The 15,018-nt window shown below is 36.3% G+C and overlaps 3 protein-coding genes across 5 annotated transcripts; 2 read left to right on the top strand and 1 right to left on the bottom strand.

Annotated features, from left to right (window-relative positions):
• Nucleotides 1–327: 327 nt before the first annotated feature.
• Nucleotides 328–3,727, bottom strand: LOC145966029 (UBX domain-containing protein 7). 2 transcript variants are annotated; one of them, XM_083089711.1, is made up of 8 exons: nucleotides 3,337–3,725; nucleotides 2,870–3,112; nucleotides 2,527–2,801; nucleotides 2,168–2,440; nucleotides 2,025–2,082; nucleotides 1,735–1,893; nucleotides 1,553–1,638; nucleotides 328–1,466 (listed from the first exon to the last, which is right to left on the bottom strand). In XM_083089711.1, exons 1-8 carry the CDS (start codon nucleotides 3,374–3,376, stop codon nucleotides 1,305–1,307), a joined length of 1,296 nt encoding a protein of 431 aa, XP_082945837.1. In that variant the 5' UTR covers nucleotides 3,377–3,725; the 3' UTR covers nucleotides 328–1,304. The 2 variants fall into 2 exon arrangements, with proteins under 2 accessions (XP_082945837.1, XP_082945844.1); XM_083089718.1 differs by lacking the exon at nucleotides 1,735–1,893 and having other exon boundaries at nucleotides 3,337–3,727.
• A 712-nt stretch (nucleotides 3,728–4,439) lies between these two features.
• On the top strand, nucleotides 4,440–14,988 carry LOC145966018 (HAUS augmin-like complex subunit 3). Of its 2 annotated transcripts, XM_083089698.1 has the most exons (11): nucleotides 4,440–4,574; nucleotides 4,649–4,849; nucleotides 4,924–5,142; nucleotides 5,217–5,403; nucleotides 5,475–5,689; nucleotides 5,771–5,899; nucleotides 6,038–6,377; nucleotides 6,458–6,690; nucleotides 6,773–6,941; nucleotides 7,023–7,158; nucleotides 14,877–14,988. In XM_083089698.1, exons 2-11 carry the CDS (start codon nucleotides 4,668–4,670, stop codon nucleotides 14,879–14,881), a joined length of 1,815 nt encoding a protein of 604 aa, XP_082945824.1. In that variant the 5' UTR covers nucleotides 4,440–4,574; nucleotides 4,649–4,667; the 3' UTR covers nucleotides 14,882–14,988. The 2 variants fall into 2 exon arrangements, with proteins under 2 accessions (XP_082945824.1, XP_082945815.1); XM_083089689.1 differs by lacking the exon at nucleotides 14,877–14,988 and having other exon boundaries at nucleotides 7,023–7,273.
• LOC145966064 (uncharacterized) lies at nucleotides 8,116–14,498 on the top strand. The gene has a single exon (XM_083089805.1). The coding sequence runs from the start codon at nucleotides 9,721–9,723 to the stop codon at nucleotides 10,300–10,302; it is 582 nt and encodes a 193-aa protein (XP_082945931.1). The 5' UTR covers nucleotides 8,116–9,720; the 3' UTR covers nucleotides 10,303–14,498.
• Nucleotides 14,989–15,018: the final 30 nt, after the last annotated feature.

The raw sequence follows: 15,018 nt of genomic DNA, 5'->3' as shown, positions 1-15,018 counted from the left end.
GTAAATAACACATGGCAAGTTGTTTCACAAAATTTTCTTATGTCATCTTTATTTTAATTCGGTATTTTAATGTATGAATCCTGCACATATCCAATCCTATATTAAAAATATTAATCATGTGTATATATATATTTGTTGATGATAATGAATGCAACTACATTGAAAGTTAAAATAATACGTTTTTGAATGAATAAATGATTAAATTATGTCTATGTATACAAGAATTTTATATAATAAATATGATTTTTAATTAAATGCATAATGTGTATGTATGTATATGTATAAATATATACATACATACATTTGCATAATAAATTCAAGAAGATATCTTTTCTAGTATGTATATTATAGAATTATGGTATTATACATTGAAAAATAAGTAAAAATACAGATAGTTGACATGTATGAAATGTTTGTGTGTAGTCAATGCATATTATATATGTATAACATAATATACTATGTGTATATTAATATCTTATTATATTTGTAAAATATTTCCATTTATATCTTAATTTAGAACTAATTATATCGGCAGTTTTAATTTGAACATATTATCTTAATGAAGATCACATATATTGATGTACACATGTGATGTACTACAGCAACATAAAGAATAACATCTAATTATTTTCGATTCATAATATGAAACCTTATTTGGCTTATACTTTGAATCACATTGATAAAAGTTCCCTTACATACAGCATTCTTTAAGATATTCTATTTTTTAATAACATGTTATAATCATGATATATATAACAATCTATTGCATATATGACATTGAAATATTTCGCCAGAAATACATTTTGAGACAGCTGTACATGTTATGGACGGCACTTGCAAGATTTATAGAAATAGTAATAAAACAAATAAATATAGTAATGAGATAAAATGGGTAGGCAATAGTGGTTATACACGAGATGTGTAACTGACAATTTTTTTATAATATATCATGAGTATATAAAATCTTATTCTAGAATAGAAAGATTACATAGAGTATAGAGAATGCAAATTTTAATAAGACATGAACACTGAATGGCAGTGCTTCACTATGTTCAACATTGGTTTTCATAAATATTCCGTCTTTCTTCAATTTATTATATAACCTATCTAAAGAAAAATTTTTATATTTGTTAATTTCAAGAAACAAAATCAACTTTAAATTTTTACCTATAAAACACAGTATACAATTTTTACAAGTTTTATAGAAATACGTTGGAATAATATTGCTGAACATTTTTCTAATTCAAGTTTCTAAATTGATATTAATTGAATTATAGTGGAAGAAATAATTTACTTATGGTATGTTACTGTATCTTGGTAATGAACACTGTGTTTGTTGGAAATAAGATTGTATCTAATAAACGTATATTTGAAGACAGTGCACCAACATTTGTTTTCGGGAATGGCACCAAAAAGGTATGTTCTGTTGATGGAAATCCCATTTCTTCCATTTTAAACAGAAAGTCCTAAAAATGATTACAGTTATATTATACACATTTTTTTAATACATTGCACAATTTTTCAATATTAAGAAGATATTTTGAGAACATACTTCTATAGTATCTGTTGCACACATTGATATTGTTTCTTTTGTACCATTTGGCAGTCGTAAGCAGAGTCGCAAAAAGGGTTCATCATCTAGAATATAAAATTAATTTTGTAGAATAGTAATGTGAGTAGTAAAGGATAGGTGGAAAATGTTTTTGTAAATTACAATAGGTATGTCATGCTTACTTGTTTCAATTTTAGCTGTATTAGATTTTAATTTTTCATCTTTTAGTTGTTTCTCCTTAGCCTCACATTCATTCAGTTTTCTTTTTTTATTAAAGGCAGTGCTACTGCTACTTGGAATATTTAAACTTGTAATGTTATTCGATGTAACATTTTCATTTTCTACATGTAATAATATAAATAAATTGAGTAAAAGGCATTTTATGCAGTTTTGTGAAATAAGTAAAGAAATCAATATGATATACCTAATTTTTCCTTGTAATATTATTTATTTAAATTCTAAAAATACTAACCTGAATTTGCTATCTTTTCTGATAAAAGTCTAGAAGTTTTGCTACTAGGACCACAATCCTGGAAATAGCAATACAATAAAAAAATTATTTATATATAAAGAGAAAAAAATTGAGATGATTAATGATAAAATTTAATAACTAACATTTTTTATTTGATCAGCTAGAATATTCCGTTTTGGAGGCGTTGTAGGAAAGTTATTCCAATTTTTAGAATTAGATGTAACCTGTGAAGCGCTCTCTGGAGATGCATGTGTGCTCAACATATCATTTAAATCAGAGATCAGACTATCCACAGTGATGTTATTGTAAGTTCTCATACATTCTCCTGTTCTGGGATCTACAATTGCAAGATATGGATATGCCACTACATTGTAAAAATCAATGTAACGTCTTCCATCTGATGCACTGCACAAAACCTGATTTAAAAGAAAATGGCAAATATAGTATGTCAATAAATCAAAATCTGAACTATACAAAATAGTATTATAATCTGATGACATACTTGCCACAAAACAAAATGATCCTTCACAATTTCTTGAATTTGTTGATTGGGCCATACATCTCTATTAAGAACTTGACAACTAAACTCTTGTGGATTTTGAACATTGACAAGTAACCAACGATTCAGAGTTTTTGCATGGTCTCGTGCCTCCATGAAAGAACCCAAGAAGAGAATATTGCTTGGCGGTCGGAATAAATCTTCCAATCGTTTTGATTTCTTTTGAGAAATATGTTTCATGCCAGTTACTCTATGAGTCATCTCTTCCTCTTGTCGCTCTATATCAATTTATATTATTCAATATAAAGAACATGCCAACTAATATATATTATTCAATAATACATACGGGTTTCTACTGCAAAGTCTCTGAATCTATCGAACACATTATTTGACAGCCGTGGAAATGAACACATTGGCTCTGACGGCACCAGTATCTCTTGCGTGGGTAATATAGGAGCTCTCACTGGTGGTTCAGAATTCGAATTCTCAATCTCCGGTGGTCTGCCACCCTCAAACATGAGACTAATCGCCATCTCTACGTTTCCATCGGCCAACGCGAGATACTGTTGTGCCGTTGCCTCGCTCTCGCCTGACAGAAACACAAAATTTGATAATACTTATTGTTAGCATACATCTGTTAGGATACATCTATTCATTGTCGATTTCGGTAATAATTCTCGATATTGTTTTACATTTATTTAGGTACAGGAAGATGTGTTTACGTTTTCGCGATACTTGCATTTGTTCTTGTTGCATTATTTAACCTGAATATGATGATATTCTTGCGCTAATACATCGATAAAAAATACTTACCCGTTACTTCGATAAACTTCTCAATTAATTCACGATCCATCGCAGCTCGCTCTTTAAATTTAGAAGGATTTTTCGTCGCAAGAATACGCGCGATTATAGAAGAAAAATACTTCTAAATCTTTTTTTCTCCCTCTTTCCTTCTTTCTCTGTCGCCATTCACCATGCACCGAGTGACATCTCGAACATCTCAACACGTTGCATCGCTCTGACTGCGTTGCACTTCTTATACTTTCTCTACACCTACACCTCACCGTAATTATAAAATATTTTAATAATAAGGGGATTCGTTCTTTCCATGTAATTTTCTCGAATTATCCGTTAAAAAATTCAAATTCAAATTATAATAAATATTAATTTGATAAGCAATCATATTATCCGTAGATGCTTTAATATAATCTTATTTTAATTATAATTTATTATGATTTATTTGTGTTATTAATGGCTGCGTTCAGCAGGAAAAGCTGCTTTGCAACTGTTGTAAAATTCGTGAATCTGATTGGTGCATGCTCTTAGATTCAGTCAAAATTAAGAGCATACACCAATCAGGTTCACGAATTTTACAACAGTTGCAAAGCAGCTTTTTCTGCTAAACGCAGCCAATGGGTGCATCCAGAAGCAGAACCGCTCACTGAGCGGCTAAGTAGCAATTGAATGTGATTGGTTTCTATTTTTGAATTCACCAATCACAGTCGAGTGCTACTTAGCTGCTCACTGAGCGACTAAGTAGCAATTGAATGTGATTGGTTTCTATGTTTGAATTGACTAATCACATTCAAGTGCTACTTAGCTGCTCAGTGAGCGGTTGTGCTTCTGGATGCACCCAATGGGCTTTGAACGCAATGTAAATCGTCCTTTAACGAGCTAAACCGGTTAGAATAAGTTGTGGAACTGGGCCTTAATGTCTTTCAATTATTGTTATACTGTTGATATAAATTTACATTCTTTGAAGGATCATGGAAAAAATAAATTGTGAAGAAATAAAGAAAAATAAAATACATATTGCCAAAAAAACCGTTTTAAAAAGGTCGGTAATAATGTTGTCAATAATTACCAACATGAGTTAAGTTAATTAAACGTTAGCTTGATTACTGTATTATCCTTAGGCTCTAATATCTATGTGTGCGACTAGAGGTCGCATTTGGTTTTCAATGATTTTATACGGAATAAAAAATATACGAAAAACCGTTCAAATTTCTTCGTGCGGAGAACCCGAAAGTGTGTGTTGCGAGATGAGATAGGTAAGTTATCCAATCATGACATTGTAAAACATGATATTTTTTAAACAGAAAAAAAGAGAAAGAATTTGTGACAGATATTTATAAAAAGACAAGATGAGCGTTACCGGTAAACAGCTCTATGATAAGATTCGTGGGCTACGACCGGATCTGTCATCGGGGATCACATCGGAGATTTTGAGCAAGGTCTGTGACGATCCTAGCACGCAGCCTTTTCTGGAGTGGTTCTGTAAGAATGTGAGCAACGCCAATGTCCTCTCTATTGAGGAAATAAAATTGTAAGATTTCCTTTGCACAGTCATGATTGATTGAAGAATAGAGTTTCAAAACAGTCTATCTCTTTTCTTTACAGAAAAAATTCATTGCAAAATGCCGGCGAATGGCTAGAGGATGAAGCATTGGATGCTGCATTGGAGGAAGCAACCAAAGAATATCCAGACTTGCTCCAACTTGTCAGTATAGACGATACATATAGAGAAGATTTGTTTGTGGAGTATGAAACATTGAAGGAAAGCTATAAAGACAATGAGGAATATCTTCAAACATTGAAGCATAGTATAAAAAATTTAAAGTAAGAACATATGAAATTGTGTGTTGAGATGTTTGTTGTTAATTAAATGATGTAAAGGCATGTGTTTGTTATAGGGATATTGAGAACAAGTTGGATGATGACATTGAAGAAATGGAAACTATATTGGCTAAAGAACAGATTGAAACAGAAAAAGCATATGATGATTGTAGTGTAATTCTGAAAGAATTTGACAAAAATAATTCTCAATTCTCTAAGGATGTTTATAATCTTTTGAATATATATGCAGATGCTGTTAAAAATGTAATTATTTCAAGCTGTATAATTGATTCTCATTATTCAATCATTTCATTATTTTCCATTTTCTTTTCTAGCAAGGCAATCCAATATTGTGGTCGCAAATGCCCATAGACTTGTTTATTAAACAAGTAGAACTTTATAATCATTATCTAAGTATTTATATAAAAAAGCAATTTGGAAACAATAGTAAAAAAGAGCAAGAAGAAAATTTGGATGTATTTCTAATAAATGATAGTAGGGAGAAACAAGTTGATGAAAGAATGTACGAGTTATTTTTGTGTAAGACCACGTAAGTATTATTCCTTAAAAAAATTTATTAAATATAACACATCTACACACATTCATTTTATATATTTTATTTGTTTTACAGCTTGACAAATTCTAGAATAAAAGAGATTAGTGCTAATGTGCAAGAGGAGTCTTATATAGCAATGTTACAGTGTGTGCAAGATATTCATAATGATGGAATTTTAAAGGTGCCTGGGGATAGTAAATTACAGTAAGTAACAACATTATTAATATTTGATTGTTTAGAATTTTTGACACTAAAACAATCAAAGTCATTTTATTATTTAAGCATGAAAGAAAAAGAAGAAATACTCTATATTTGAATATATAATGTTTTATTATTTAACAGCGATGAAATACAGACATTAAGCATGAAAAGAGATTTCCTCGAGCAGAATGTCAAACTTTTACGGGACCAACAATTTCCTGAAGAAGTAGTACAATTTGCAGAAATGGAGACGCTAAAAATCTTGAGGAACGATGCTCTTGCTCGTCTCGAACGCAGAAAGTCTCGTCTCAAAAAACTCAAGAATTTACACTCTCTCGCGGTAAAACATGGACATGTTTATGTAGATTTACTGTGTATGTTAATGGAGATGCAATTTTGTTCTCTACGTGAGGTTGCTGAATTTATTGCCGATGCTCATCATTACATCACTACAGAATATAAATTGTCCTCTACAAGATGTGTAAGTAATTCACTTCTCACTGTTTCTCTCGGCATTTTAATAATTTCATTATTCATATGAGAAATACATAAAATATGTAGGAAGTCATGCAACAACAACAAGATGAATATGCAACTCTCATGGCACAATCTCCAAAAACTTATAATATATTTAATCAAATATTCATTTCCATGATGCTCGGTAACGATACCTCAGACAAGTCATTTTCTTTGGCATTGAAAAGATATGATAACCTAATAGTCGATAATATGGAGAAGAAGAAATTTATGTTGGAAACATATATAAATGACAAAATTGATGAATTACAAAAATTGTAAGTACAATTTTACTTTAGTAATATTATAATACAACTAATAATATAATGTGTCATTTTTATACAATTCTTATAAAATTAGAGAGGATGAAGTTAACAAGGATTACATGGCTGAGATACAAAATGGACCAACAATCAGCTTTAGGCCAATTTCATATGAAATAAGCAATAAATACGAGGAAATATCTGCAATCATTCAAGAAATACAAGGAGATTTAACAAGGATCAGAAATCAATTCAAAGAACGAATGGTATAATTATATATGTTTAATGAATCATTAGATTTGAAACATTAGATTATATATTGTTTGCTAACGATTGGCATATTATAGAGGATGGATACCAATTTAGAACGCGAGAAAGACATTTTATGGCAGAGATTCTTGGCAGAGCCAGATGCATTAAGAATGAGATACGAGGAAGCGAAAGAAAAAGCAAACGAGTCTCATTTTGGACACATTACGGAAAGTAAGCCGAATTTGTAAATTAATGAATTTTAAAAATTATGTCGATTATAAGTCAACGAATTGATCATCAATTGATTGAATTGTATAGATTTCAATGAATATTCTTTCTGTACTAATGTTTTCGTATATTTTTATATTTCGTAAAATTATAAGTTAAAACAATACAATACAATATATTCGGTACATTGCAAAATATCGCATATTTGCGCAAAATTGAATCTCGCTCTCTTCTAATCCTTCTCGGATTCTTTAATGCCATTAGAAGGAAAAAAAAATGCTGCTTGTCTTTGCATCTTTAGAAACATGACCCATGCAGCGCGTTACGTGGATGCGATAATGAATGATTCGTTTCAAGGATGCGTGCATGTATGCGTGCACGCTGCGCGCATGCGTATGTCGAGTGTAAACTCGACGAGAGATGACGTAGAAGAAATGCCCAAGTGTAACCTTGATCCGCGCGCATCGATGTCCCTCCCTCTCCCCCTTTCTCTCATCGATATTGTCCTCCGCTCTCCTCTCTTCGGCCCCCCCCCCTCTCCATCGATATAGTATTTCGTTCAAACCGTGCCCCGCTCCCGAGCCGTATATATGTACATATGTACACAAAAAGGTCATAAGCAAACGATACGCGTCTCGAAAATATTTCGCGGCGTTCCTCGCGAGATAAATACGAAAGACAGAGGCTGGAACTTGAAGCGGTGCGGACACGTCATTTTCCCCGTGAATAAAATCACGAGGAAGAGACGGTGGAGAGGAGAGAGGGAAAAAGATAGATCGGCGAGAGAGAAAAGGATCGCGGAACGGGGAAGCGGCGTGGCGAGGAGTATTATCGATTCGCCGGGGCTCGTGAGTTAACGGTTTGTTTACACGACCGCAGTGACGGAGGGGCGCCGGGTAGGCAGAGTGGGACAGGCAACGCGCATGCGCCGCCCGACCAAAACAATAATAACAGAGTAGAAGGTTCATGGCTGGCGGACGCAAGCGGACGACCGCTCGTTCTTCGCTCTTTCGAACTCGTTCAAGCCTGTCGTAGGCTCCGCTCGTGTGCGCCAAGAGAACCTGCTTGTCGCGCGAAACAATAAGTCACGACGGCGGACGCGAGTGCGAAACAAGAGAGAGAGAGAGAGAGAGAGAGAAGGAGAGAACGCGCGGCGACATTTAACAATTAACGCGCCGTGTGTGTACATTCTGTTATACGAGTGTGCGTTGACAGTCCGATACCTGTCAACATTTCCTTTGACGGGAGATAAATCGTAAATTACCTCGAGGCGAAGACTATCAAGACTCGAAATCTGTGAGAATAGTGCCGGTAATCAATTCATACTCGGGTCGAAACTATACGAGGCGTGCCTGCTTCGATTAGTTTCGCAACCCCGTGAGAAACGAGAATAATCGGCGTACGGAATTGTAATAACTACCTCGATAAGAATAATAAGAGATACAAGGTGTAGTAAGACATTCTTGAACTTTCTGCGATATATATATATTTAATTCGAAAGTGGGAGTGTGCGAGAGGTACTATCTTTCCGAGTCGAGGCGAATCATCGGCTCGCTCTCACCGCGCGGATTCTCCCCTTTCTCTCCTCTGGTGCGTTACCTCATCGGAGCGGGGTCGATGCGTGTGTGCGCGTTGTGCAATTCGTCTCACTGATTCGTCGTCGAGAGAAAGAAAGAAAGAGAGAGAGAGAGAGAGAGAGAGAACGTCGAGGATTCGGGTATTCGATCGTCTCTGGAAGCAAAACAATGCGCTGCTGGTGGTAGCGTCTCTCCATTCGAGTGTGTGCGTGCGTATACGTGTACGTGTGTACGTACCTGCTGCGCGGCGCGCTAGTATGCGTTTGTTTATGCGCGTAGATTAGCCGCGCGACATTCATTCAACAGTCAGACGCGCCTCGACGCACGACTCGTCGTCGTCGTCGTCGTCATCGTCGTTTCGAAAGCAAGCGCACGTTAACTGAAAGAGAGTCGTCCCGCGTATTTATTCGGTGAATCACGCGCGTCCCGTCCGATTACACACGGTTGGAACGCGTCACCGGATACGCCACTGCCGTATATTATTGTTGACGTGTCGGCGGCGAGAGAGGGAGAGCGACTCGTGTTAATTATCGGAGAGCGACAACGGCAGTGTCCTTTCATCGTGGGAGAAGAAGTAGGCTCGCAGTCGAGTTTTCCTCATTCGGAAGAAAGTCTTTCCGCTATTTTTCAATTGTTGACAACTGTTTTTCCGCAGGAACAAGTCGCACGCAGTGTTTTCTATTCTTCTCTGTTTACCTTCACGATTGTCCGTCCGTATTGTTGTGTTATCGACGAGAGAACGTCGACCCACAACAGTACATCAGTAGAGAGAGAGAGAGAGAGAAAGATATTTGTCAGCGCAGAAAGAAAAGGACGGCGCAACGTCTAAGACTAGAAAGAGAGGGAACAACAACAATAACAATAACAACAGAGAGAGAGAGAGAGAGACCCCCGTCCAGATTTCCGTTGCGCATTTACTACCAAGCGGTGGTAAGCTTGCAGCTCAAACATCCGTGTTCTCGGAAAAACGTAAACAAACAGTGAGAAGATGCCGAGTGCCGAGGAGACGACGTATCTGATCGAGGTGATGCCGAATGGCGCGGCGCAGGCGGACACATTCCTGACGCGCGACGTCGACCTGCTGGTGTCGCAGATCAAGGAGAATCTGCGGCTGTCCAGTCTGAAGGCCAAGTCCAGCGTTAGTCATAAGAACAGCCGGCCCTCGCCGTATCGGATACCGGCGCGTTCCTGGGCAGATCCGGCGGCGGGTTGCGAGGTTTGCGGCCTGCGATCCAGCAGCCAATCTCACCATCAACAGCAGAATCACGTAACCAGCGGTCACCATCATCATTATCACAGTCATCTGAAGAGGACCGAGAGGAACAGGGTGGACGACGACCCGTACGAGGTGCTGCAGGAGTTGCTGCGCGAGGGCGGCCTCATCAAGGAAGCGGTCAAGAGGCTGCAGGCGAACCTCGACGAGTTCTCGAGCTCGGAGGTGGACGAGGACGAGGAGGTGGACGACGAGGACGACGAGCGACGATCCAACGGCGGTTACCGTAGGAAACCGTATTTCTACGATTCCGAGGACGAGCCTCTACCGCCGATGTACGAGCCCCTGGAACTGTGAGGTGTGCGGCGGGAGTGCTCGAAAAAAATTCTCTCCGACTTTACCTTATTATTGTTCTCACCGTGAATGGTACCTTTGAATACTACTCTTTTGAAAACTTTACAGACGTTTCTCCTGAAATGGTCCGTTTTCCTTTGTGATTTGGGACGGCAAACTGTTTAGAAAAGTGGCCCGAGAGATCGCTCGAGAGAGGGCGAGGAAACACAAAGACGCGCGTTTTCTTCGCGTCTCGGCGGAAGAAAAACGTGGGAGTCAATGCGAGGCGTATAGCTGGTGAGAAGCGCGAGCGCGTCCGTAGACACAATTAGGCGAGAACTCGCCTTACATGGCCGTGTTTGTAAATACGCTGCGTTGTCGGCGCTGCGCGTTAAAGCTCGCTTCGTAATGCCTCGGCCGAGATCGCCGTCGTCGTATCGACGCTCGACGCGGGCCTACGTGGAAGACTTATGGCCGCGCCGCCACTCGCTCCATGCAAGACGCGAGCGTACGCGGAGATGTTCCTTTCCCGTAACATAACATTGCTCTGTACTGTGTTAACGATATGTCGTATCTCGAGTAGATAAATATCGCTGGCGATAATTATTAATTTTGTTAACGACAACTCGATAGTCGATTATTACTCACAATCAGAATCCATATGCGAAATGTTTTCAGAACTCTGTTGATTATGTTTGTTGACATTTCAAATTATCGAGAAATATCGCTGGCGATAATCGTATCCACACACAAAGAATGTATTTCTTTGTATATTGCTTTTAAAAAATATCGATTTTTTTATAGTATTATTTTTTTGAGCGATACGTTTTCGATGTTTATTAAAATATGTATACCGACAATATCGTTATCACAGTATAGAGTACTTCAACAGCTGATTTGTTGCGAATTCTTGATTATTGCTTCAAGTACTAAATGAATTTTTGTAGATACAGAGAAGAAAGATTAAAAAATTGTGCGCTATAATATTATTATTCGTATAATACATTTTATTTAATGAAAAGTTTTGTTGGTTAAAGATTTATTACTATTTACTTGTGATGAAAAGAATTTAAAATTTAAGAAAACTCGAGAGAGAAATTGCAGCATTTTTCTGATGCTTTAAAATTATTATTAATTATATATCTGTATACACATTTTGGCTTGATTATTTCTTTTGATATTTGAAGAATTAATTAATCTAAAACATTATTTCACGTTTGTGAATTTGTGTCGTGTAGAAATTATGTTATTTAGTTTGAATTGCATCAAGATCATTTATGTCAACTAATTTCGAATGTAAGTCATTGTTGTTTACAGCATTAGATGAAGAAAGAAATATTGACAAACGACTGAACGACTACAATTGCATTTGTTTAGTATGGTATAATTTTTTTCATCAGCGTTAGCGACTGGCACTCGAATGCTTCATAGTTTAATTTCAACAAACAATAACGATCGTGGTACGGTATATCTGTAATAGAAAGTCTCTTTTTACGCTGTACTTTGCCGTCCACATTGACACATACATTCTCTTTCCTTCTCCCTCTCGATCTCTTTTCTACCTCGGCTCCCCCCTATTTTTTTTCCTTTTCCACCGATTTTCCCGCGACACTAATATTATCTACATCTTTGACATTTGTATCTCTTTGTTAATACTCGAGCGAATCAAAATTGCCCTAAATAAATGGAATTTCGTAGTATTTTTTTTTTATTTTAAAATCGTAACAAGTCTTTGAAAGTCCTGTTTATGAACTTTAATTATGTATATTATTTTTTTCTGAATATACAATTTTATAAATAAAATGAAATTGTATCTTCAACTAGACTTTGAGACTTCCCCATTTGTACGATAAATCCCAGTTTAATTCTCACGGTATATTTTCGCAGGCGTAAGCGTTTTTGTGTCGACCTCTTTCTACCCTCTTTGTTATTCTTGCTTCTTTCACCGAACGACAATATTTTGTATTCTTAAGGACGCGGCTATGTGTCGGGAACTAAACCGAGTCCAAATTATCAATTATCGATCTCGTCTCGCATCGATCGGTTTGTCCGATCACATATCACGAAAAAATAAATGAGATCAGCGTGTATATTTTTCTCAACGACCACGTCCTTAATATTTTCGCCACACAATGCGAAGACGTAGTCGTTGATTATACTAACCGCGATTCTCGCTCGCACAAATTGAATCATGACGTATCTAAGCAGAACTCGATACTTGACATTTAATTTTCGACATTCGTATATTCTATTTGCGCCTTCAATATTTCACCTACGTGATTTCATTGGAATTTGGTGCAAAATTGATGTATTTTAAAGGGAATATTATTTTCCAAAATTTAAAGAATCTTACTGACAACGTTGAGATTTTTCATCTAATAAGTTCAGATACTTTTTTTTTTAAAGAGAAGCTCTGCCAACTCATCTTTATCACCTACATAACTTGCGGGTTTCTTTGCAGATGATATTCTCATTATCTAACGGCAACTTTATTTATAGAATATTCATACGAGTTCTTGCGTGAGATAATGATTCGACGCGTTTGCTAAGTAAATCAATAAATGAACACAAGATTCGCTGTACTTACCACCTCGTAGCAAACTTGATAGAATCTCAGACTGTATTGCGTTCCGCACTTTGAGGATTAGAGAATTCTCGCATTCGAATACGCCAAATATATTTAGTGCAGATTTAACAAGAAGAGGGAAATTGTAGCAAATAGTAATAATTATGAATTAATTGGCAATTTTCGTTTTGATATTTGCGTGTTTAATATCCGAAGTATAACACTGTAAAGAGATTTTCTGTGTATCGAACTATGATCGTTATCTTTTGAAATTAGACTATGAACAGCTGTCAGTGCGAAGCTCAAATAAACTTTAATTACAAAACAAATATAATATATTAAACAATTATATTAATACGCTTTGAATTTATCAGTAGATCTATTAAATTTTTCTTTCTTTACCTAATGTAATCAAAACAACGATGGCGTCTGGCTTACTCGAAATTAGTTGACACAGACTTCTGATGCAATCCAAACTAAACGATTCGAACAAGAGATGACATGTTAAATTAACTCTTTAAATATCGAAGGAAGTAACCAATTGATCCAATTCCTGAAAATATTATTCGAAATATATGTGTATCCAAACATATAATTGATAATAATTTTAGAGCATTGAAGAAAGAATAAATCTTTAATCAGAAAATTTCTCACATTAAATGCAATATATACGAATAATAATATCATGATGTATAATAATAACGTATAGGTTTATAGATATATATGTATATCTCTTTTTCTGTGCATGTTTTAGTGCATAGCTACTTATCGCTATCGATCGCTATACATAAGAGAGACCCACTGTTGATGTTACATACACATTGTATCCACACATGTAAGATCATTGTACGCAGCGTGATAGTGTTCCATTGTCGCGTGATTAGTTTCGCGTGTGAATAAAGATAAGATCTACATCTGTAGTAAATCCCCATGGGGGCAGCTGTGTGACGTCACAATTTTATATATATATATATATATATATATATATATATATATATAAATCGAAGGCGATTACTATTCCACGTGTGTGATACTGCTACTTATTAATGCCGTTGGCGAGAAAAAAGCGCGGCGTCCATTTTATTCTTAAACCTCGCAATCAATTCGTAGAAGCTTTCGATTATTCGTGAGCTTGCGTGACGTCACAACTGCAGCGTCCGGGATTTTATTATAGACGGCAATGGTAAAATGCGGTCGTGACACGGTGACGCAATGAAACGGCACACTTGTACATAGCGATACGAAGCGACTAAGAGACGATTGTTCGTGACTTCGGCGTTGATTTTCGACGACGTTTGTCACCTTATTCGGCTAATTAGATAAGTTTAGCAATTAGTACATATTGCGCGTACCTACCGCGAGCGGAGTGAACGAATTGCGTCAAGATTCCAGTTCCGACAAAAGGATGCTTGCATGCCTGTACGAGTTTGTATGTGCGAACGTGTATGTGTATATATATGTGTGCGTGGGAAAGTTGTGCATTGGTCATTTCTTTGTCTCTTTTTTTTTTTATAATTACGAGTGAGCGCAATCCTTCGTTCTTTTCTAAGTTCGTCGTTAAGGATCGTGCATTATGAAAACTATATCTCGTTGTGATCGTTGGGCTCGCAAGTCCGACAAGTCTTAAGTATAAAATAAACAAGTTCAAAGTTTCCATGCAGATTCTTGTCGACTGCGCGAAAACTTTCCACCCGATCCTCTTGCACTTCCTTCTTCGTCATCAAACATCGGCGTCAAACGGTTCTGTTTGGTGTCTGACGACGGAGCGTGCCATAAATACATCGTAGCATCATATAGGATGCCTTGTCATTATCGTTCTTCCTCTGCACGCGATCTTTAACGATTTGATTGATGGCGGAAGATTGAAAATTAATTACAAAATTACCTTACGCGAGATTCTAACGTATTTTGAGTCACAGATACTTGTGTAAACGAATGATGAGAAATTTCATTTTATAATCGAATTAATTTCAAATAGATTTTAATTGTAATATGACTTCATTTAATTCCAAAAATTTGCTTAATGTTGCAGCTTAGCACCTTATAAACTTTCGTGAAATTTGCTTGAATAATACATATTGACTTCGAGCGTTTCGTCAAATTGAAGGTCTGTCATCGTCAGAAACGGCGGTACAGTAACGGGATACTCTGTATAGTCAGCAGTTCACTGGCCG

The sequence above is a fragment of the Camponotus vicinus genome, unplaced genomic scaffold (assembly GCF_025532165.1).
Source record: "Camponotus vicinus isolate PSW18456_S1 unplaced genomic scaffold, iyCamVici1.0 SCAF_1, whole genome shotgun sequence".
NCBI classification, from domain to species: domain Eukaryota; kingdom Metazoa; phylum Arthropoda; class Insecta; order Hymenoptera; family Formicidae; genus Camponotus; species Camponotus vicinus.
Note: the sequence above shows the minus strand (reverse complement) of the source record. Positions and strands in the feature narration are given on the sequence as shown.